The sequence below is a fragment of the Rosa chinensis genome, chromosome 6 (assembly GCF_002994745.2).
Source record: "Rosa chinensis cultivar Old Blush chromosome 6, RchiOBHm-V2, whole genome shotgun sequence".
In the NCBI taxonomy this organism is placed as follows: Eukaryota; Viridiplantae; Streptophyta; class Magnoliopsida; order Rosales; family Rosaceae; genus Rosa; species Rosa chinensis.
Window position 1 is genome coordinate 4,489,048 of NC_037093.1, and position 22,792 is coordinate 4,511,839.

A 22,792-nucleotide genomic window follows, 5' to 3' on the forward strand; every position below is an offset into this window, starting at 1 on the left:
CGACTTTTCAAAAAAGTTAAGAAACCATTTCTAAATACCTAATATATTCTCATACAATTTGAAATTAACATAAGATTGTACCCACACATACATACAAATTCACCTCAAAAATCTCATTTTAAAATTCACCAAAACACAATTTTCATGTCCATGACCATGACACAAAAAAAAAAAAAAAAAACAAATTAATGAAGAAAATGAAGAGAAGAAGAGAGGACTCTATTTATTTATTCAATAAACAAGAACTTGACACGAGGGGCCATCCTAAAAGAGAGCATAGTAACCGAGAGAGAGAGAGAGACAGAGAGAGGTGACCCAACATCTTTAAGCCGCGAAATCAAAAACGCTTTGGGGACTCTGGCAGCTCCCTCACTCAGCTCCGGTACGATTCTCTCGATTTTTTTTGCAATTTTCAATTGTCAACTTTGGATTGAATGCCATGCATATAATCCAATTCTGTGTTCAAAGACTCATGCCTTTTGTGCTGTGATTCATCGTCTCTATCTGCAACTGAAATTGTCCTCACTCTTCAATGCAATGAATTAGGTCAGCTTCTTGTTCAATTGGGGTTCCTTGTTGTGGAATATAGGGTTCTTGATTTGATTTGTTTCACATTCTGGGTTGGTTTTGTGTTGCTGTGTTGTGTTACTGGTACAGAACTTCATTTTGGCTTGAGGGAATTGGCTTGTGTGAGTATTCAGGTCTGTTTGGCTGAGTTTTCAAATGTTGTGGTTTTCGAGTTGTTAAAAGATCGAAGTTTGTGTTGGTTTTACATGATTTTCAATGTTTGGTGTCTAAAATATTGTTCTGGAAACAGTTTGTGAAAATGGTTCGAGTCTCTTGTGAATAAAAGAACCGTATAGAGGCCAAGGATGCTCGGTTTGAGGGCTTTTTGTTATTTGATATGTTTTTGCATTGCTGAAACTATCCCGGGTTTTAGGGCTTTATCACCTATAGAAAGATGTATAATGTGTAGTTGTTCATAAACAGTATGTCTATAGATACTAAAGTTGGGTGCTTTATACCTTGAAAAGAAGAAGAGATGCGTGAAGGTTCATTGTATATGTCTATGCTTGGGCATGCCTTGGATCATGGCATTCACTTGTCTCCAGATGATGCAGGACAAGTAGCAAAAGAACTGTAGAACTAGGGTTTGTTTGAGTACTCTTGGATTTGGTTGCTGTGTTCTTGTTTTTTAAGAAGAAAAGGGATTTAGAATAAGAAAGTTAAGAAGAAAAGGATAGAACTACCAGCATCACACCAGTAAGTTTCTAGGATAAGGCTACTAGCATCACACCAGTAGGGTTTCTAGGCATCACACCCAGAGGTCTTAGGCATCACACCTAAGGTTAGGTTGCATCACACAAACCCGGATAGAAGCAAAAGCTTTCAATTTTTATTAACTCAAATCTGAAAATAAAAGATTGCAAAGGCCTCCTATAGGCTCAGACAATTCGAGAATAACTAGGAATATCCTTATGCTTAAAAGAATCCTAAAGAAATAGTCCTAATAATAATAATAATAAGAATCCTAACAATAAAAGCCTAGGTTTATTTGAACTACTTTCCAAATCCTGACTTAAAATATTCTGCTCGTATTCTTCATCACCAGATGTTGGTAAATGGGAGACAACATAATGTAAAGGTTTTTCACACATGCTTAAGGATACTCTTCAGTTCAAATGTGGCAGAGAAAATTTGGCCATCTAATCATAAATTGGTGGTTGCTGAACCTTTATCCTTTCTTTTTCTTATTTCATCTCTCCTAGGCTTACCTCTTGACTTGTCTTATCACCTCCTCTGGGCTATGTGCGTTTAGATTTTACACCAGTAAATTTGCAATACTCTAAATCATACGTTCATTCATATTTACTGGGAATCTGTTTCTCCATTAGTGGATTTTTGATGTCACAGTAGATAAATCTCAATGTAACATGCTCTCTTGGAAGTTTGGAACTATAAGATGCTAATAATGCTTGTTTGCTTTGCAGTTGTTGTCAGAGGCTCGTGTCATTACTCAGATGGCCAATAATCCTCAATATTCAGGGTTGCAGGTAGCTGTGCAAAGAAATTTTTATTTAAGCATCTTGTTGACCACATCTTTAGAGATAATTTATTGTTCTTATGTTTCTCAAGGAGTTATTTATTTATTTATTTATTTTTATTGTTAATTTTCTAACTGGTTTGGTCTTTAGCAATATTTGTAGTCATTTGAAGCTTTTACTTTTTATCATCATTCCATTTAGATTAATGGACTCATGGCATCCAAGCTTCATGAGTTCATGCATCAAGGCTGGCCTCTATCTTGACGGGTTCTTATTAAAATAAGAACCTGGGTTTTGTATTGTTAGTAGCTCTCAACCATCACAAAGAGATTTCTACTGTAAATGTAATGAAACAGGCTGATTAGTTTGCCCATACTAGCTTATACGCAAGATTTACCCTTTACCATTTCTAAGACTCACATTGCAACGCGTTATGTGGCTAGTAATTTGTGGGTCATTTTTGGTACTATTTTGGATCCTGCTCTTAATCATTGACCCTTACCAATTTTAGTGTCTGGTAGATTTAAAAAATAAATACCAAGTTCATTTTTCTTCTTCTCTCTGCTTCTGGTCTTACAAAATAGAACTTTGCGGTTTAAATATTGGGGCTGTTTCTGACTTGCTTGCTGTAGCAGGACATGAAATCCTATCCAGATAGGTATTTAGGAGGAATTTGGATTTGAATTTCTCCAAATCCAGATCATACCATTTGGACAAAGTTTTTGCTTGGTATTTGGATTTGGGTAAATGTAAATCCGCCCCTAGATCTTAGATCAATAATTGTGAAGATTTGAAATAACACCCTATCCTAGTTATTTCAAATCTTCAGCCACTGCACCTTTAACCAATTCTCCAAGATCAGAACCGCTACCTTTCTCCACCAGTCCTCTGTCTCTTTGCTCTCACTCTTCTCTCTGTCACTCTTTTCTCTCCAAACTTTATTTTCATCGTTCTATCTATTCCTTCTCTCTCCTCTCTTTGGAACCTTTATCTCTCAACCTCTGATCCTCTTCCCTATCACTAAATGTCAGAAGATCAGATGTAACAAAGCTTGGGGAATGGTTTTTGTCAGAGAGGGTTGTGTATGCAGATTTGCCATGGTGGGGGCCCAATTCTCTGGATTTTTGTTTGAAATCTTTTGGTACACTTGTAAGCAAACAACACAATTTCAAATACACAAATTTCAATTGCACAGATTTTGCATTCTTCAGATTTGGAATTGAAATCCAAATCCAAATCCTGTTTCCAAATGGGGCCTTATGTAGTTTATATTTTAATATTCCCTGAATGTTTATTACCCATTGATTAGGGCTGTCATTTTTCCATTGGCTTTCTATATGTAGGAAGGGTGCAGTTAAAAAGCTGATGAATGCAATAAATACCTTTCTTATGGATCCATATCATCAATTTTTTCTTTTCTTTTCATTCCTGCCATTATTCTACATGTCATACTTTTTGATTAACGTTAGAATTAAATTGCACCTTTCAAAAGGATGAAAGCCCTTCATTCCATTTAGATTTTCAAAATAGCTGCTGGTAAATTATTTCTTATGCTTTGCGTATTAATTTCTCCTCTGTTTCCCTTGGATAGCCTCTTCGGCCTCCTATGGTTGGTCCTGTGGATGCTCCTCGAAGTATGCCGCCCATGGGTTTTCAAGTAAAACATTCCTTCTTAATGAGTTTGTGTCTCACCTGTATGCATAGTTTAGTGAAAAATAAAATTAATTCTCTGCCATTTAATTTTATGCTACAGTTCCGGCCAGTAGTTCCAGCACCTCATTCGCAGGAGTTCATTCCTGTGGCTTCTCAAAATTTTCAGCATGTCGGAAGAGGTGTTCCACCAATGAATGTTAGACTGCCTCCTGCAATTCACCAACCTCAGTTTCCGCAACCAGTGCAGCAGTTACCTCCAAGATCTGGTCCACCAGGCCATGGTATGCTGCCACAGGCAATTCCCTTACCAGTTGGTCAGCCCATCAGGAACTTTGCACCTGAATTGCCTGTACCTCAGCCTAATGTGCTACCTCCAAATAATGTCATGTCTAACTTAAGTGCCCCACGGCCACCTCTTTCTTCATCATATACTGTAAGTTTTCAAATTGTGGTTGTTGTTGTTTCTTTTCTTTATTTAATTACGTTTTTTCATTCTTTTGAAACACCTTTAGGCCTTTAATTCATAAATTGCACATATGCAGTTTGCAACTTCTTCCTATGGTCAAATTCCAAGAAGTTTTAATGACTCGAACCAGTATCAGTCTATATCTCAATTGCATGCACCAAATGTTTCATCCGAGGGACAAGTTAGGTTATCATCTGATAGCCAGTCTGCTGTTGCTTCTGTACCTTTGCAGCCCACTGGTGAACGACCTTCTGTCACCACTTCAGTTGCTCCAGTAAGAAGTTTGTTTTCTCATTCGCGCCTAGTTGCCATGTTGTTTTTCTAGATAATGCTCATTAATTTTCAAACTTTCAGGAAGCCAGCATCCAACCTATTTCTCTTGGAGGGAATCCAGCACAGTGGATTGACCATAAATCTGCTGATGGAAGAAGGTAGTGATTTCAAAGCCATTCTCACACTTCAATTAATGAGAATGTTGAGCTTTAGTGATTTTTATGGTTGCTAGTCTTCAACTTGGAAGGACCACTTTTGCTAATCCAACAGTATTCTGTTACATGAACTCTACAGGTTTTATTACAACAGGAGGACACGATTATCTACTTGGGAGAAGCCTTTTGAATTGATGACACCACTGGAGGTGAGTCATATAAGGAACAGTTTTTGATATATTTGGTGGAATGTGAGCTTTTTTTTGTGTGCCCTGGTTGTTGCTGTTGTGGCTGGGTTTGAATTATTAAGTTACTTATATTCAATTATCATTTCCTTTCCTGGCCTGTTATATAACGTCAGTATTTTATGCAAGTCTTGTGAAAGTTAGTGAAATGGTTCATGGCAAGAGTTTCTGTCAAGCATGCAACCACGAGTTTGTAGTTTTCATTGTGAGGTTTCCATTATCTATAGATTGGATGAACCGCATAATGGCTTTTCTACTTTCTCTAAGATTATTCTGTACTACTTTATCTATTTGCTTAAGTATGGTAAATATTCCTGAAAATCGTGTTGGTTCACCACTATTCCTAAGGTTTAGGCTGTTAGGATGTGAATGGAATATTTTCTACATATTTAAACACTCACTCGCATGTGTCGGCCCCTCTCCACTAGTATAGAGCCAACATGTGGAACAGACAGTGGGAACCTGCTGTTGTAATTATTTAAGCGCTAGATCTCATGCATTCATATCCCAGTAGGTGTTGGTTAATCACTATTCCCCAAAGTTAAAGCTGTTAATGTTGGCCCTTTTTTAATGATAATGTTCTAAATAAGGAAAAAGTTGCTTTGTATTACCACCATTATTCTAATTCTCTATTTGTGTTGATAATTGGAAAAGCTTACACCTGTACAAAAATGATGTATTCGTTCTTTCGTTGTCACTAAATATTTGGATGTTTAGATTGAGAGAAATGAAGAGAAGAGGAGAGATGAGAGAAGTTCTAAAACTTTTTTCATTGGATGATGATTAAATATGGAGAGAGATGGAGAGAGGTGACTTGTAGAGCCTCATATTTTTTTACTGGTTCAGTTTTATTTTCTTCAAAACTAGGGAGTTTTGGAGAGCTAATGAGATCTATGCTGTTAGATTAAACATTTTCTTGATTAAAGTATATTCTCTATGTTTCTCTTCTATTCATCCAAACAAGAGAACTTATGAATCCAGTCGCACCTTTTCTCTTTCTCTCTTAACTGATTGCCAAACACATTGTTGAATAAACAGTTACATTTGTTTTCTTTTGAATGACTTGTATTACTCGAAGTCTCTCTCTCTCCCCTCCCTGTACATATCCAGAAATATGCCCCTATTTGCATTTAGAATATTTAGAATGTAATGCATGCTGTTTGCCTGTTTCTTGGCATGAATTTTCATGACATTTACTGACATCTGAGTAGTAAATTTTAACACGAAATGAATCTCACCATATTCAGTGATGGTAATAGTTGTGCCTAATCTTATAGGCTGCATACATGTTCTGGTAAAGCAGTCAGATGTTAATTCGTTATATTGCTAATCTTTACGGTTTGATGTACTTCGAAGGTATTCCCTTTTGGTAAGGACTTCAAAGGTACTATCACTTGTTTTCTGTTGTTTTCTATTCGCATTAGTCCAAAGAAAAAGTGTTGATGATTTTTTTTTAATTCCTTTAAAAGTTTTTCCTTTTTTTTTTACCTTACTTTTGTTATATTCTTTATCCATTCATGCGTTGGGTGACTTCAATAGCTCTAAAGATGCTTACAGGTACGTGCCGTGCCACTATTGAGAGGTAGGATATGCTGTGGGTCTTTGCTGCTTGCTCTACCTACTATATATCTTGAATGTTAGTAATTCTGTCATTTTGTTACTTGTTTTTTTAAGGGTTATTATCACAAATGGTACCTGAACTATACCTCAATTTTATTGATGGTACCTGAACTTCAATTTTGATCACAACCAGTACCCAAACTTTTCGATTTCATTTTAATTGGTACCTAGAGCCACCTCCGATCACTATTCCGACTAAAAAAGGCATGGGAGGCGATCATAGTGATGATTTTTGATGATTTCAAGGGTTGCAATCATATATAGTGATGATTTTTTGGTAATAGACTTGCCTTGAACTTGTTTTTTTGTTTTTTTTTTTTTTAGATTTGGGTTTTTTTGGCTTGAATAGTGACCGAAGGTGGCCTTAGGTACCATTTAAAATGAAATCGAAAAGTTCGGGTACTGGTTGTGATCAAAATTGAAGTTCAGGTACCATCGATAAAATAGAGGAAAAGTTCAGGTACCATTTGTGATAATAACCATTTTTTTAATGAATCTCTGTGAAATCATATGTTTGATTCTTTTGCTTAAATTAACAATTTTTTTTGTGCTTTAGACAGTGATATTACATCAGCACATTCTTTAGACGAACCTTGTTCTTTCTTCTTATACACAAGTGACTTTGTTTTTGGTCTCAAATTTCTGGCTTTGATAGCTTTGTCACCCCTTCATTCTCTACAAATTTTTTTGTCTTATGTGTGGAGCAGAAACTGAGTTCTTTTTTCTTTCCTTTGAGTTTGAAGGTTTTTTTTTTTTTTTGACTCCTCCCATTTAGGCTGTGTCTTTTAATGATCTTGTGTAGTCTTTAGTATCGAAGAGGATAAGAAAGTTGATGTTGACTGTAATAATTGGAATTCCGAATTACAAGGGATTTTCAGTATGTTGATGTTGCATGTTGGGCAAGTTTTTATAAAGTAGTATAAGGTGAGGGTTTTGACCAAGGGAGGGAGTTATTTTTTTCATTAGACGGTCTGAGGTGAAATCCTTCCTTATTAATTTTGAATTAGCTTTTCTCTTGTGCCTTGGGGCTAGGAATAGGATAAGTAATATAGCTTGCATTTGAGTTGTAATGTCGTATGGTTTTCCACTTCCATCATCTCCATGGTATTTTCTCATAGAGAGAGAGAGAGGGATTAAATTGTGCTCATATTGATTTTGAGCACAGTTTTGATGACTATAAACATCACTATTCTTTCTTGTGATTATGCTGTTCATGTTCTAGTTTTTCTGTCAGAATCTTGGTTAGTAATGTTTGCCATTATTAGTTCATGCTGGACTGTCGTTTTTGTTTTTTTGTTTTTCCTGTTCCTGCTTCTTTATTAATGCAGCTACCTTTTGACCTTTAAGCTCCTTCCTTTTTCTAAGTTCTTATTTGGGAGAATATATTGTTATACAGATTTGACTTATTTAGTTTTTTCCTTGGACAGAGGGCAGATGCATCAACTAACTGGAAGGAATTTACCAGTCCTGATGGAAAAAAGTGAGTAATGGATATTGGCTCCTTTATAGTAGTCATTGGTGTGGCTTATGAGTTCTGTTGTCGTTTGCGTTTACCTCGTCATACTTGTAAATGCTGCAGGTATTTCCACAACAAGGTCACTAAAGAATCAAGATGGACTATACCTGAGGAACTGAAGGTTTATTTCCGTCCTGTCCATTTTTGCCACCCACCAATTCATATATGTTTTCCCTTTTTCAGGATTTTCTCTGTTAACTTTTTCTTTTTCTTTTCTCTTTTGCAACTTTTGCTTTAAGTTGGCCCGGCAACAAGTGGAAAAGGCATCGGTCAAGGACATTCCTCAGGAGATGCCTGTAAATCATCACACTACAGTATCAGTTTCTCCCCCCGTAAGTGAAGCTCATACATCAACCACTACTGCTCAAGTAGCATCAAGCCCTGTTTCGGTGGCACCTGTTGTTGCCACTAGTGTTGTTCAAACTTCCACAGTTTCAAGATCATCTGTCTCACCTGTTGTGGCTTCTCCTGTAAAAGAAAATGCTGATGGAGTTCAGATACCTGCTGTTACACCATCTTCTGATGCTTTTGAAAATGCTGAAGCTGCTGTCACAGTCAACAATACTGCTGCAGAACTAATGTACCATCATCTAACTGCTTTCATTTTCTTTTGTAGGTGGTATATGGAGTATGTTTTCTGAACTTTCTTTTGCTCATTTTGTAGGGAAGATCCAAAGAATTTACCAACTCAGGAATTTGTTAGTTCTTCCGAGGAAGTTCATGTACAGGAGAATAAGGTAATTGTTGGGTTTGTCTTGTAGTTTTGATATTGTATTCTTGTTATGCCTTCTAGCAACTTGATACAGTGAAGCCTTGCAGGAACCTACAAATGATGTGACAGGAGAGAAAATTAATGACATTGCATCAGAAGAAAAACCAATTGATCCAGAACCCATAAGTTATTCAAATAAGCTGGTATAAAAATTGTAGCTTCTTTCATTGTTAATTTCCTGCCAATCACCTCAATATTTACCCTTTTTCTTTCTTAGGAAGCTAAAGATGCATTTAAAGCACTCTTGGAGTCTACCAACATTGGATCTGATTGGACTTGGGATCGGGTAATTCGATAATTTCGTCCGACTCTGTTTTTTGTATATATGTTAATTTACCTGAAATAACGCTCAATTTATCAGGCCATGAGAGTGATAATTAATGACAAAAGATATGGTGCTTTGAAAACACTTGGAGAGCGGAAGCAAGCTTTTAATGAGGTAAGTCTTTTACATGGTTGTGTAAATAAAAGAACTACGTATACCCAGTAATTGTTTCATGGAATTTGATCCTGGGAGGAGGTGTAGTAGTGTCTTAGTTGTAATCATACTACTCTCAAGCTTTCGCCCCATGCATTTGTTATTTGACAGACTGGTAGTACAATTAAATCATGACTGGCCCCTTTTGTTATTCTTATACAACTATAGCTGTTATTCTTCAGTCCCTTTCACGGTATATTATTTTTTAGGATTAATTTCAGTTTAGTACCCTATGGTTTGGGGGTAACATCATGTCCGTCCCTGCTCTTTCAATTTGATCAGCAACACCCCTGTGCTTTCAATTTCAATCAGTAGTGCCCAAATTTTACTGTTCCGTCCAAATTTTACTTTGTCAATCCAGTCAAAGTTAACGTTCAAATTGGACGGAACAGTAAAATTTGGGCACGGCTGATTGAAATTGAAAGCACAGGGGTGTTGCTGATCAAATTGAAATAGCAGGGACTGACATGATGTTACCCCCAAACCATAGGGTACTAAACTGAAATTTATCCTATTTTTTTATATAACTTTCCATCAGCAGTTTGCTACATTGATATCCTTGTAATTGTTGCCTCTGGTGATAATTCTAAGGTCAATATGGCTATAGTAATCACTTTTTTTGTTTGTTATTGTGCTTCAGTTTGTGGCCCAAAGGAAAAAACAAGAGGTTGAGGAGAGGCGGATCAAGCAGAAAAAAGCACGTGAAGATTTTACAAAGATGTTGGAAGTATGTTATTATTTGCTAGTGGAAATTTCTTCTTTCTTTTCTGCATAGAATGAATGGACCATTATTTTCTTATTTGTCTTGAAATCCTTGCAGGAATGCTCAGAGTTAACATCATCCACAAGATGGGGGTTCGTCTTCGTCCTTCCTTATTGACTTTCTTTATTCAATTCAAGCAATATTACATAACAGGCTTTCGTGTGTGTGTGTGTGTGTGTATTATTTTGTTCAGTATATAATACTGATGGTAAATCTCTATATCATTCAGCAAATTAGAGAGCATATTTGAAAATGATGAACGTTTCAAAGCAGTTGAAAGAGAGAGAGACCGCAGGGATTTGTTTGATAGCTATTTGGAGGAACTTCAGAAGAAAGTAAGTTGACTAAGTTCTGCAATCTTAACTGTTTTTATCTGTTTGTGTATTTCTATGGAAGAATGGATGCTATACCCCTTAGTAGCAGAACGTGAAATTGCATTGAGCAACTCTAGGCTCAGATTCAACTGAAAAAATCCCTCCCTCATCAAAATGTGGAATTTGTGTTCACCTACATAAACTCTATACCTGAGTTGACCTACATATAAAGATATGCATTGTGTGCTGACCAACATGAGTTTGTGTTAGTTGTGCCCATGCGTAGATTCATGTATATGAAATTATGAATGCATGATATGCGGAGATATGTTCAAATTTAATCTTGATTTTCTAGCGACTACTCTTAGCTGACAAAAAAGAGCTTCACATACGCCCCACCTCATAATTGGGTTTTTTCTATCATGAGGTTATCTGTCCTGTCATTGAAACTATTCGACCAAAATTCTCATTGAAGATAAGATATAAAATTCAAATATGGGAAGTGTTTTGAGGCATATAAATTGGTATGCACATGTTTATATTATCATTTGCTAATGTTGAAAAATGAAAATTGTGGATTCTCAAGAATCTTACTCATGTTGAACTAAATTTTGGTCAGGAAAGAGCAAAGGCACAGGAGGAACGTAAGCTCCATATAGTGGAGTACAGACAATTCTTGGAATCTTGCGACTTCATCAAGGTTCTCTTTTAGTATGGTTCTCGTGTATTCATGGAAGTTTTGTTTTGCCACCAAAATTTATGCATTTTGGCATTTATCTTGTCATTTAGGCAAGCAGCCAGTGGCGAAAAGTTCAAGATCGCTTAGAGGCTGACGAACGGTGCTCACGTCTTGAAAAAATTGATCGTTTGGAGATTTTCCAGGTAATTTTCCTTCTGTAGCCAATGATAGTTCAACTGAGATGTTGTACCTTAAATAAAAATGTGGTCTCAGGAATATCTACGCGATCTAGAGAAGGAAGAGGAAGAGCAGAGGAGGATACAGAAGGTCCTTTACTGTTTGACTTTGTTTTTAGTTATTCAATTATACATGGGCAATTCCTTGATCCGGTATTTTCTTGGAGAACAGGAAGAATTGAGGAAGGCAGAACGTAAAAACCGTGATGAGTTCCGCAAATTGATGGATGATCATATTGCTGCAGGCACTCTTTCAGCTACAACTCACTGGCGAGATTACATCCTGAAGGTTAATAGACATTTTCCTTTTATGAAAAGAATTTTCTAGTGATTGTGGCAAATCATGCTTTTGTATTATCTCATGTTATTGTTTATTTGATTTTTACTTTCATTTTCTTTTAGGTTAAAGATCTACCTGCATATGTAGCAGTGGTATCAAACACCTCTGGTTCAACTCCAAAAGATTTATTTGAAGATGTTATTGAAGAGCTAGAGAAGCAAGTAAGTTAAACTGTACCTTTGTATGGGTAGTGTGAAATATAAACTATAAATCTACCTTTTGCAGTCCAAAATCTAAACTATGGCCTGCTTTCCATATTAATTTACGGGTTCAAGGTTCCAGTTTTTAGGTCATTTTGTTTTCTAAAGTTTTGATGTAAAAGCAATTTTGTAATCACTTTAACTTTCTTTCCTGTGACAATATTTTTAAGTTTTTTATGTGCATATGTACGACCTGTACTGGTTTTGTTTGAGCTATATGGTCAGTTGCTAACAAAAAAAAAATCTGCCAAACTTTTTCACAGTATCAAAGTGACAAAATTCGAATAAAAGACGTGGTGAAGTCGGGAAAGGTATGATTGGTCAGAATTTTCGGGTTTCTAATTTATATTATCTCCAGATTTAATGTGCTGTGGTTGCTTTTAGATTGTGCTTTCATCAACCTGGGACCTTGAAGCCTTCAAAACTGCTATATCGAATGATATTGGCTCTCCACCCATATCAGATGCAAACTTAATGGTACGTAGACTTCAAAACTATTTAACAAAGATGATTCTATTTGAACTGTACAATTCTTTAATGGATATTGGCTTTCATTTTGCGGTCCCTGATCTTAATAATTTGGACAAACGCATGGATCTGCTACCGAAATATCTTCTTGTTCAATGATTTTAAAGTTTTCGGCTGAAGCTATGGTTGGGGAAGCCAAGTGGACATTGGCTGGTCAACCCAACATTTTTAGGCAACAACCATACTGTTTTTGAAAATTCTAAAGTAAGTGTTGATTGAAAAGTGCCTACGCTTGTATCTAGGCTGTATAACTTCAACTTTAATCCATATAGTCCTTAGTCACGATGTAGCTACAAATTGCAAATCTTCAATCTTTACTCTTCCCTGATAAATGTTAGATTATAAACTTTGCATTGCCTTGGGATAAGGTAGTTTTACTCATCCATTATCAATTTATGTAATGTGTGAATAGGAAACATAGGAAAACTCCCTTGTGAAACTATACTCTCTTATATTGTGGATTCAAGTGTTGAGAACACTGAGTGCATCGCTAGGGCAGTTGCCATATGTCAAGGAAAAGGGAAATTCTGTTGATAAGATACCATTCTTATGGATATGTTATATTTTTTATTTTATTCAATTTTTTACTGGAGTTTCTGTCCTGGGTCATTGTACTGTTTCTATGTGCTACAATCTGATATTCTACTGCCTTGCAGCTAGTATTTGAGGAGCTAATGGAACGCGTGAGGGAAAAGGAGGAGAAAGAAGCTAAAAGGCATAAACGTCTTGCAGATGATTTCTTTCATCTCTTATCTTCTATGAAGGTGCAGCAGGCTGTGTGCCAACTTATGATTTTGTGTGTTATATTTTTTGTACTCTTTTTTTTTTCCTGGACTATTGCCATTTTTCCTGTATCTCCTGTTTTAGGAGATGGGGAGGAGGGCAAACTTTAGTCATCAATCTGATTCATTATTTGTTACAGGAGATAACTCCATCTTCTAAATGGGAGGACTGTAAATCACTTCTTGAAGTTAGTTCAGAGTACAGGTACCATTTTTTAGTAACTTGAACCTCGAATTTTTTTGTTTTTTTTGTTTTTTTGTTTTTCCAAATAGTTATTATTGCTCTCAAGGTTTTAGGGAAAATGAAGGAAGTTTTAAAGGAACTAGAATTAAAAATATAAAGTGAGGTGTAAGTATCTCAATTCAATTGGATATGTTTGCTATAGCTTTCTTAGTGTTATCCTTTTCTAACTGTCTATTGCATGATTATGTTGCAAATCTTGTTCAGTGCTATTGGTGAAGAGAGCTCATGCAAGGAGATATTCGATAAACACATAATGCAATTGAAAGAACAAGCAAAAGAGAAAGAGAGAAAACGAAAGGAAGAGAAGGTACTATTTCAGCTGAATGACATTACTGTGGATAACTTTATATATCTACCATGTGAACTTTTGTTCTCCTTCCCCTGCAGAATTTTTGTCTAAAGATTACTACTTGTTTCACATTGGAATTGTTATTAAGCCTGTGGTTGATGTTGTTTCAATGTTTGCTTGTTGCGCCCCCCTTCCATTGGTTGTCTTCTCTTTCTCGTCCTTTTAAAAAAAGAAAACACGTCAGGATAATTATTTGGTCTGTTACACATGCTGCTCTTGCGTCTAAGATAACTTCATGTTTACTAGTTTACAAGTAATGCCTAGATGCATTGGGATGATGTAAAAGATTCATTTTCACATTAACGGACCTCTAGAGTTTTAGAATGGGTGTACTCAGTTGATTACCAAGTATTTGCTATTCAGGCTTCTAATGAAGGAGGGAAAAAGGAAAAAAAAAGTGGTACTTAGTTGCTATATCTGCAGTTTTGGTGGCAACTGGTATGAATCTGTGGATGATTAATTGCGAACTAATGCTTGATACTACTTGTCAACTTCTGTGACTTTCATGTATTACCTAATTCATTTATATGAACCTTGAGTATGATGCAATGAATTTCTATTATCTTTTCTGCAGGAGAGGAAGGAAAAGGACAGGGAAGAAAGAGAGAGGAGAAGGTCGAAGCAGAGAAGGGAAAGAGGGGTAGGATATGAAAGAGATAAAGAGGATCACCTTATGAAAGACGGAGAAGACACTGAAATTATTGACATAATGGAGGTTAATGATTCCAAAGAGAAAAGGAGATCAGGAAAAGACGATGATAAGAAACATAGGAAGAGGCATCAAAGTGATGAAGACCATCAAACAAATGGAAGTGAGAATGATCGGTCTAAAAGGTCTCATGGATCTAGCAGCGACCACAAGAGATCAAGACGGGTATGAGTATGATGAGAAAAAATTCATTTCCTGCTCACTTTATTTGTTACATTTAACAGTGATCGGAATTCTTTACATTGTTTTCATTTGTGAATGCATGGCAGGCATCTGGTCCTGAATCAGATACTGAAAGCAGGCACAGAAGACATAAGAGAGATCACCGCAATGGTTCTCGGAGAAGTGGTGATCATGAGGAGCTAGAAGATGGGGAATTTGGTGATGTTGGGGAAAGTCGGTAGTTATTCATCCAACATATTACTTACCTTTTAGTTAACCTGTTCTGACTTGTGAGAATATATGTTTACTGTACAATCTTTGAACTTCTAGGGCTATGTCATGTGTTATATAGACATATATTAGATAGGCATGCAGAATCACATTTGCAATATGTAGCCAGCAGTTTACTCCATATTTAGATGACTTCCTGTGATTAAATGTTATCTTGGAGAAAAGAAGAAATTATCTGGGTTTTTTTTTTTCCCTGTCCTTTTCCTATCACTAGTATAAAGATGTAACCTTCTGTGCTATGAAGCTATGACCTTTACAACGAGGTGGGCAATAAAAAGTTTGATTTTGAAGCAATTAAGAGAAACCAACTCTTTCCATTTCACCACATTTATTAGTGAGTTGAAGTTCTTGATAGGGAGCTCGCAGCTTCGGCTTAAGACTGCAAGATTCAAAGGACGACTAAATCTATCCAAATCCAGAAGAAGCTTCTTTCATCGCCAATTGTCATGCTTGAGATTCCTACTTTTCTTTTAATACTTTAACGCCGGCCAACCACACCCAACAGCCAACAACTAGTTAATGTTAAACGAATGCATCATTCTTCTATAAAACAACTAATCCATATATTTTTTTTTTGAAAGGACAAGTAATCCATATTTAATCTAAAGGCGAGTTACCACAAAATTCTGGATCACGGAGACCAGGAAGTTTCCGAGTGACGTCGGAGGAAGAAACAAGCCTTTATGGTGAACTGTTTTAGATTAGTTTACCATTATAGAAACATCCATGTCGATTTATGTAGGAGAATTTGTGAACTGTCATGTGATTCTAGATGAATCTGGTAGTGTATATGGTTCTGGAACATGCGTGTTTCAGGTTTGTCAACGCGTATGTTCATCGGTTCTAGAACAAGTATGTGTTCTAGTTTGTATGGTTCACATCGCAAAGCTGCTGCTGACGGCGCCGAATAGTATGGACTGTCTACTATGTTTTTCAACACTTTATCAAATAAAAACGAGTTGACCAAACCCATCGATATATATGATGATGATCATAATAAATTAACAATACTTGAAATTACACTGTCGGTAATACAAGTTGGAATGGTTATGGATTGCTTGATTTAGATTTTGGTTAATGTATTCTCATTTATATAGTCGTTTTTAGTGCAATTAAATCGGAGATTGAGTATCATGATACAATATCTCATTTACTAATCATATTGCAGATTGCTTCTTTTTTCAATTAAGACTCATTTCTGATTTACTTATGATTCTACTCCCACTAAAATATCATTAGATGTATGCTATTGTTTCTAATTTGTTGATTTAGTGTTACATTTTGCTATAAAAAGAAGGAAAAAAAAAGTTTGTGCTCGTGACACTTATTCAAACTAACGTTATCCTGTAAGCGAACTTTAATACTATAATATAGTATCACTCGTCGATACAACTTTAGTTTCAATTAGTTATTGGAAACATTATGATCTACTTTTATCAAATTCTTGAGCTCTAGGTTTACTTATTTTTAGAACAAAAATTACATTTTTCAGATCATTACAACAGATATAAATACATAGAAAAATTATTTTGGTTCATCTTTTATCCAAACATGAAAAAAAAAACGGTGCGATTCTAACTAAAAAATATGTGCCGGCCGCTAGACATATATAACAAATCTAAAAAACAAAATTGTAGCAACTATTTTAAAGATTAGTGAATTATCCTCATAACCTTGATTCATCTTCAGCCTAAACGTGAAAAGCTACAATCCAAAAGTAAAATATATGCGGGCCACCACACACATTTTGCATTAAATTTAGTTTTTTCCTGCAGCAACCGCTTTAAAGAATTAGTTAATTCCACCTAATAATCTTTTGGAAATTTCTGAAAATGGTCAACGACATACGCCGAAATGAATCATCCATCTCATTTCTTGAATTCCACATTTGCCCTTCAACTCCTATATATATCCACCATTCCACACTGTCCATCATCAACCCTCTCTCACCAGTTTATAGCAGCAGCTCATCGTTTTATATAATCGAATTGCAGATCAAACCATGTCGTCTTGCAAGCTCACCAACCTCTGCATCGTCGCCGCCCTCCTCCTCTTCCTCTCATTAACCTCCACAGCTCGGGAGATGCCTTCTTCTCCAGATGTTAGTACAATGAAAGTCCAACCTGAGGTAATAACTTAATCAAGCTAGCTTTTTCGATCTGTCATGTAGTCAATCACCTAGTTTCTGGTTTTCTAACTTTGTTGTTTCTTAATCTGTTGTTGTGTTTAGGGGTTGAAGGATGCTCAAGTCGAAAAAGTGATGGCGGAAGAGAGCTGCGAGGGAGTTGGAGAAGAAGAGTGTCTGATGAGAAGAACTCTTGCTGCTCACATTGATTATATCTATACACAGAAGAACAACCCTTGAAATTTATACGTATCTTCTCTTTTAATCAGTTTTTGAGTAGTACATGTATTCGATCATGTACGTACTTGTTTGCATCATTATGATGTTGCTCGTGTTATTTTTAGGAAGTTTCCTGTGTAGTACTATGGCTAGTGTATAAATGATATCGAGATCACATATACATATATATTGTTCCATATATGGAATTCTTCAATTTCTGGTTATTTTATTCATTGTGTGTTCCTCGATCTCAATTTCATTTGCAATTAATACATTGGACCGAGCTTGAAAGAATTAAACAGAATAGTTAATTTCTTTTGGTTTTATTTTTCCTAGTTTTGATTGTATAAACTTTAACATCACATCAGATACTACATGTTTAAAACTAAATATGAATTATGAATTATGAATTCACAGAACCAGAAACAACCAAGCTAAAAAAGAACCTAACCTACAAACATTATCTGCTTACTGTCACAAACAAAAGCCGTGCCTTCATAAAGCACATTGAATTTGATCAAAAAGCGGTTTTAGAAAAATGGGTGGATATAAGAAAAAGTTGATGTCAGACGGTCCAACTGCATGCAATAGCCAACTCAACAAAGATGGCCACATGAATGGAATATGAGAATGTGACCAAAAAACACCTCCGATTTATAACAAACGAAATTCCTCAGATTATGGTATAAATACAGATGTATAGCTAGAAAATGGAAAATGTTAGCGCAATAATCGACATATAGAAGCGGATCATAGTGTTTCAATCTATTCCTCTAACCTCCATTGTTAGTGATGGATGAGATCGAAAATGTATGTAGGGAGTATATTAAGATATGTACCACATCTAAAACTAATTATTCTGGCTAGCTAAGCTAACCTGAGACAAGAACACGTGATGTCTGTGCAATGTCTGTATCAGTATAATACATCTGTCATAGAAATTATAGTAAATTAGTAATTGTTGTTAATTACTAGCTAGCTAGCTTATTTCCAAAACTGCATTATCATGAAATAATTTAAGTAGTCCACTTAAAAGTTAAAACAAGTGTACCTTAATCAGTTAATCCTCGCCATAATTTGAATGGACATAATCATACATATAATGTCCATACATTCACGATAGACATTATTTTTAATTGTACGCTGATCATCACCATCATGATATTTTAAGCATGGCAAGCCTGAACATATCATCATGATAATATTGGTAGAATCCTATATATTAGGGACCCATGTTATGGGGAGTATTATGATGACTGGTATTATTCAACCAGAAAACTTTATCAATTAAGTGAATCCTATTCATACCATATGTTTTTGTGGGCTTCAGAAGTTGTGGCTTGGCATAACTACCTAATGGCTAATGCAGACAGCTATGTACTTGTATGCATCAACTTCATGTATGTCAAATGAGAATTGAAGTTCGACGATTATCAATTAAGTTTAAGTTTGAAACTTTGAAAGCTAAATTTACGATCTAACACCAATTTTATAATAACTTGACGTATTTAAGAGTATTTTTAGTAATGCTATATATTTTTAAGTCAAATTTTAGTTAAAATACTTAAAAATGTTAAAGGAAAAACATATTATGTGTCTTCATCAAAGCTACTGATGGAGAGGGAATCAAGGAATCAGCGATTACCATCAATCAACACGATTACAGATCAATCAACATTTAATGTCATCATTGTAATTGATATTTCCGTTGTAATTCTCTCCCTATATAAAGGGGTTATGAAATGAAATGAGTAGACCAATTCCAATTGTCATTTTACTTTTACAAAAAATTCATTTTAGCTAGCCATTGTTAAAATATGTCTGCATCAATTTTCTCTAATGTAGCTTATTTTCTATTTATTTTATTTATTGAATGAAGAATAAAATAATTTAAATGTATTCATAATTTACATGTGAATATTTTAAATTAACAAATATAATAGAAAGTCTCATCCCCTATCTAAGAGTGAGTTAGCAAAAAATTAAAATGAACAGCCACTTAAGAGTCTAGTGTAGCCGTTAAAATTGACAAAAAATCTAGAACATACTTGCAATGCAAAGTGATCTTATCATGCCGTACAATATTCTTTCATGTACAAAAGGTAATTCAATAAGGTTGAATTCTCAGTTAGGTTTTGACAACCTAACATCAAAATCTCTCTCTCTCGATACAAACGTACACACTACCTCATCATTACGTCTCATTGACAGTCATGGGCGTAGGTTGGGGTAGTCGAGGGGGGTCAATTGACCCCACTCAATTTAGCCTCTAAATTCAGTAATGTGATGTTTCTAGTTTCAGATAACTTGTAAAGCTTTCGTTGACTTGTCTAATTCTTTTCAAATTTTGTGAATTTCTATTATTTTTTATTTATTTATTGGTAAACTATCCAAATTTTCTAATAAATTTAAGCCACAACATATGAAAAACCATATAACTATCATTTATTGTTTACTAACTACAAAAATTCAATTCTTTTGTACGTAAAGTTCGGGAACTATTTCGAATAAATTTTTGACCCTCCTTATACAATTTCTAACTATGGACAGTAGATGAATCATGCATATGCTTAAATGCTTCTTTTTCATCTGCACTTCCGAACCATAACCTAGCGTGTTAGATATACATGCGATAAAATCGATATCATTCCCTCTTGATACACATATACTTCCATATCAGTGCGTCTCTTTTGACCTTACAGCCAGGGCATGCCGGGAGTGCTTGCATGGTCCCACGCATGGCTCAAACATTTATTACGAAGAGTCATCAATCCCACACGTGGTTAGTACCCCATTTTGGTTGAGACTTGCATGTGTATGATCAGCGTTGCATTCCCGAGTTGTGGTTTAGACGGCAGCAACGAGGTACGTAAACATCTACCACAGCATCATATCAGAGCGATCTAATATTACGTACAGTTGAGGGGTTGAGAACTGAGGTCGATCACAAATTATCACTAATATCAATGGCCGGTGACAGGGGCCTGGTCTGGGACGTATGCATGGGCCTGGTGATAGCTCGATCTGTACCGATACGTGCACGTCTGTATGTTCTGTATGATGATAATGATCAACTTATGCAGGATTATTCTTTCCATAAATCGTTCAACTGCGTACCGTTACCGGCAAAAATTCTATAAATGGACAGCCTCTAGCACCTGTGCAGTTGTTCTTAATTATGAACTCTAGTTCGAATAGGAATTGTGTCATCCACCCATTGTTAATTTTTTCTTTCTCTTTAAAAAGCCCGACTTAGACAGAAGATAGGTGTTGCTCATTCGATCAGTACTTCTCTATGTACATATTGTTGAGAATATACACATCCTACATAGGAAAAATGGGACATTGCCTATGGGTTTATAAGGGTTTGGGTCACTCCATCCATTGCCAATTGGTTTTGGATGTGAACCCCAAATTACTTTATCATAGTATCAGAGCCAGGTTACCCACGCGTGCATGCCTAACGGCCACACGGGCTCCACGTCACCCAAAGTTGTCCACGTGTATGGTTTGAAAATTCGCCACACGTGCGGGGGCGTGTTGAGAATATACACATCCTACATGGAAAAAATGAGACATTGTCTATGTGTTTATAAGAATTTGGGCCACTCAATCCATTGTCAATTGGTTTTGGATGTAAACTCCAAATTACTTTATCACATTTGCCCTTCTGCTGCTGAGGGATGTTCTATTTCAATAAGTGACATGCAGATGGTTAATAATTATTGTTCTTAATTATGAGTTCTGGTTCATAATAGGAATTGTGTCATCCCCCCATTGGTACTTGTTTCTTTCACTTTAAAAAGCTCGACTTAGACAGCAGATAGGTGTTGCTCATTCGATCAGTACTTCTATATGTGTATGCCCTTCTGTTGAGGGATGTTCTATTTCAATGAGTAACATGCAGATGGTTAATAATTATTGTTCTTAATTATGAGTTCTGGTTCATAATAGGAATTACGCCATCCCCCCATTGTTACTTGTTTCTTTCACTTTAAAAGCCCGACTTAGACACAAGATAGGTGTTGCTCATTCGATCAGTACTTCTATATGTACATATGCTCTTCTGTTGAGGGATGTTCTATTTCAATGAGTGACATGCAGATGGTCAATAATTATTGTTCTTAATTATGAGTTCTGGTTCATAATAGGAATTGTGTCATCCCCCCATTGTTACTTGTTTCTTTCTCGTTAAATAGCCCGACTTAAACAGAAGACAGGTGTTGCTCACTCGATCAGTACTTCTATATATTTGTACGTGCCCTTCTGTTGAGGGATGTTTTATTTTCATGAGTGACATGCAGATGGTTAAGGGTCCATTGAGAAATGTGATATTTGGTGTTATGTACCGACCTTTTTCTAACATCTAGCTCCCTTTAGGAATTATTTAGCTCAACTTATTTCAACCGTTTCATTATTCAAATGTATATATATTTAAGAGTAAAAAGAAATTGACCATAGATCTAAGAAGACGTACATATAATTTATCAATAAAATTTTTCTAGTGCAAAATGCTTCGTTTATCTGCTAGGATTTACCCTCCTGTATCGCAGACACCTTGATTTGAAGGACATCTTTTGCTGGAAGTCTGGAACTGTTAGAAGATATGCAACCCTCGGAGATCCTCGTTCGACATCTTTATATTGATTCTAAAATTCATGGTTACATATCGGAGATTTACAGGTTTCCTTGGGGCGCGCGTCCGATGCTAGATAAAAGCATATCTATCCTAAGCTACCCTCTGTGGACAGAGATAAAGAAACAGAGAATGGTTTGAATTTTCTCGTTACTACAATTGATTAGTGGCTCTGCCAATATATACAAGAGTTACAATAGCAATCCTAACTTGTAGGAGGCATTCTAGGAAACAATCCCAAGTGACAATCAATACAAGATTACATCGAATCAATTAGAATCTTCACTCTTAACACTCCCCCTCAAGTTGAAGTGGATGTTAATCACTCCCAACTTGCTTAACAATGTCAGAAATTGATTCGAGTTCAATGGCTTTGTAAAGATGTCTGCCGGCTGCTCTTGGGTCTTAACATACTGTGTCTTTATCATATCCCTTTGCATCTTCTCTCTCACCACATGGCAATCAATCTCAATATGCTTTGTTCACTCTTGAAATACGGGATTAGAAGCTATGTGAATCGCTGCTTTGTTGTCACAATATAAGCTCACTGGTTGTACTTGCCTAACATTCAAATCACGTAAAATATATAGCAACCATGTTACCTTGCAGCAAGTTGTTGCCATAGAGCGATACTCGGCTTCGGCACTTGAACGAGAGACCGTGCTTTGCTTCTTTGTCTTCCATGAAATTGGGGCATTACCAAGAAATATGCAATATCCTGTAATTGATCTTCTTGTATCCTTACATCTTGCCCAATCCGCATCACAATATGCTGTTAGCTCCAAAGACCCACTAGAGGGTTGAAGTATGCCTTGCCCAGGAGTGTGTTTAAGGTACCGTAATACCCTATAAGCTGCTTCCAAGTGAGGCTCTCGTGGCTTGTCCATGAATTGACTAAGAGTGTGCACTGCATAAACCAAGTCTGGCCTTGTGATAGTAAGGTAAATGAGATGTCCAACTAACCTTCTGTACCTTGATGCATCTTGTAGCAA

At 36.0% G+C, this 22,792-nt stretch overlaps 2 protein-coding genes across 2 annotated transcripts; both read left to right on the plus strand.

Annotated features, from left to right (window-relative positions):
* The first annotated feature begins 245 nt into the window (after positions 1 to 245).
* On the plus strand, positions 246 to 15,027 carry LOC112169255 (pre-mRNA-processing protein 40A). The gene is made up of 29 exons (XM_024306266.2): positions 246 to 382; positions 1,992 to 2,054; positions 3,637 to 3,702; positions 3,799 to 4,131; positions 4,241 to 4,438; positions 4,519 to 4,595; positions 4,732 to 4,801; positions 7,885 to 7,937; positions 8,037 to 8,094; positions 8,213 to 8,553; positions 8,638 to 8,710; positions 8,793 to 8,888; positions 8,963 to 9,031; positions 9,107 to 9,184; positions 9,864 to 9,950; positions 10,044 to 10,078; positions 10,216 to 10,321; positions 10,920 to 11,000; positions 11,090 to 11,182; positions 11,253 to 11,306; positions 11,388 to 11,504; positions 11,618 to 11,716; positions 12,019 to 12,066; positions 12,140 to 12,232; positions 12,940 to 13,047; positions 13,206 to 13,270; positions 13,514 to 13,616; positions 14,233 to 14,532; positions 14,637 to 15,027. Exons 2-29 carry the CDS (start codon positions 2,022 to 2,024, stop codon positions 14,769 to 14,771), a joined length of 3,069 nt encoding a protein of 1,022 aa, XP_024162034.1. The 5' UTR covers positions 246 to 382; positions 1,992 to 2,021; the 3' UTR covers positions 14,772 to 15,027.
* Positions 15,028 to 16,747: 1,720 nt separating this feature from the next.
* Positions 16,748 to 17,393, plus strand: LOC112173024 (phytosulfokines). Its single transcript, XM_024310569.2, has 2 exons — positions 16,748 to 16,948; positions 17,051 to 17,393. The coding sequence occupies exons 1-2, from the start codon at positions 16,823 to 16,825 to the stop codon at positions 17,183 to 17,185; spliced, it is 261 nt and encodes an 86-aa protein (XP_024166337.1). The 5' UTR covers positions 16,748 to 16,822; the 3' UTR covers positions 17,186 to 17,393.
* The last annotated feature ends 5,399 nt before the right edge of the window (positions 17,394 to 22,792 follow it).

Excerpts from the sequence above, each read along its gene's own strand:
- LOC112169255 (XM_024306266.2), top strand. The coding sequence starts at position 2,022 with ATGGCCAATAATCCTCAATATTCAGGGTTGCAG. Across the intron at positions 4,802-7,884 it reads AATTGATGACACCACTGGAG|AGGGCAGATGCATCAACTAA; the intron begins GTGAGTCATATA and ends TTCCTTGGACAG. Across the intron at positions 10,322-10,919 it reads TGGAGGAACTTCAGAAGAAA|GAAAGAGCAAAGGCACAGGA; the intron begins GTAAGTTGACTA and ends AATTTTGGTCAG.
- LOC112173024 (XM_024310569.2), top strand. The coding sequence starts at position 16,823 with ATGTCGTCTTGCAAGCTCACCAACCTCTGCATCGTCGCCGCCCTCCTC. Across the intron at positions 16,949-17,050 it reads CAATGAAAGTCCAACCTGAG|GGGTTGAAGGATGCTCAAGT; the intron begins GTAATAACTTAA and ends TGTTGTGTTTAG.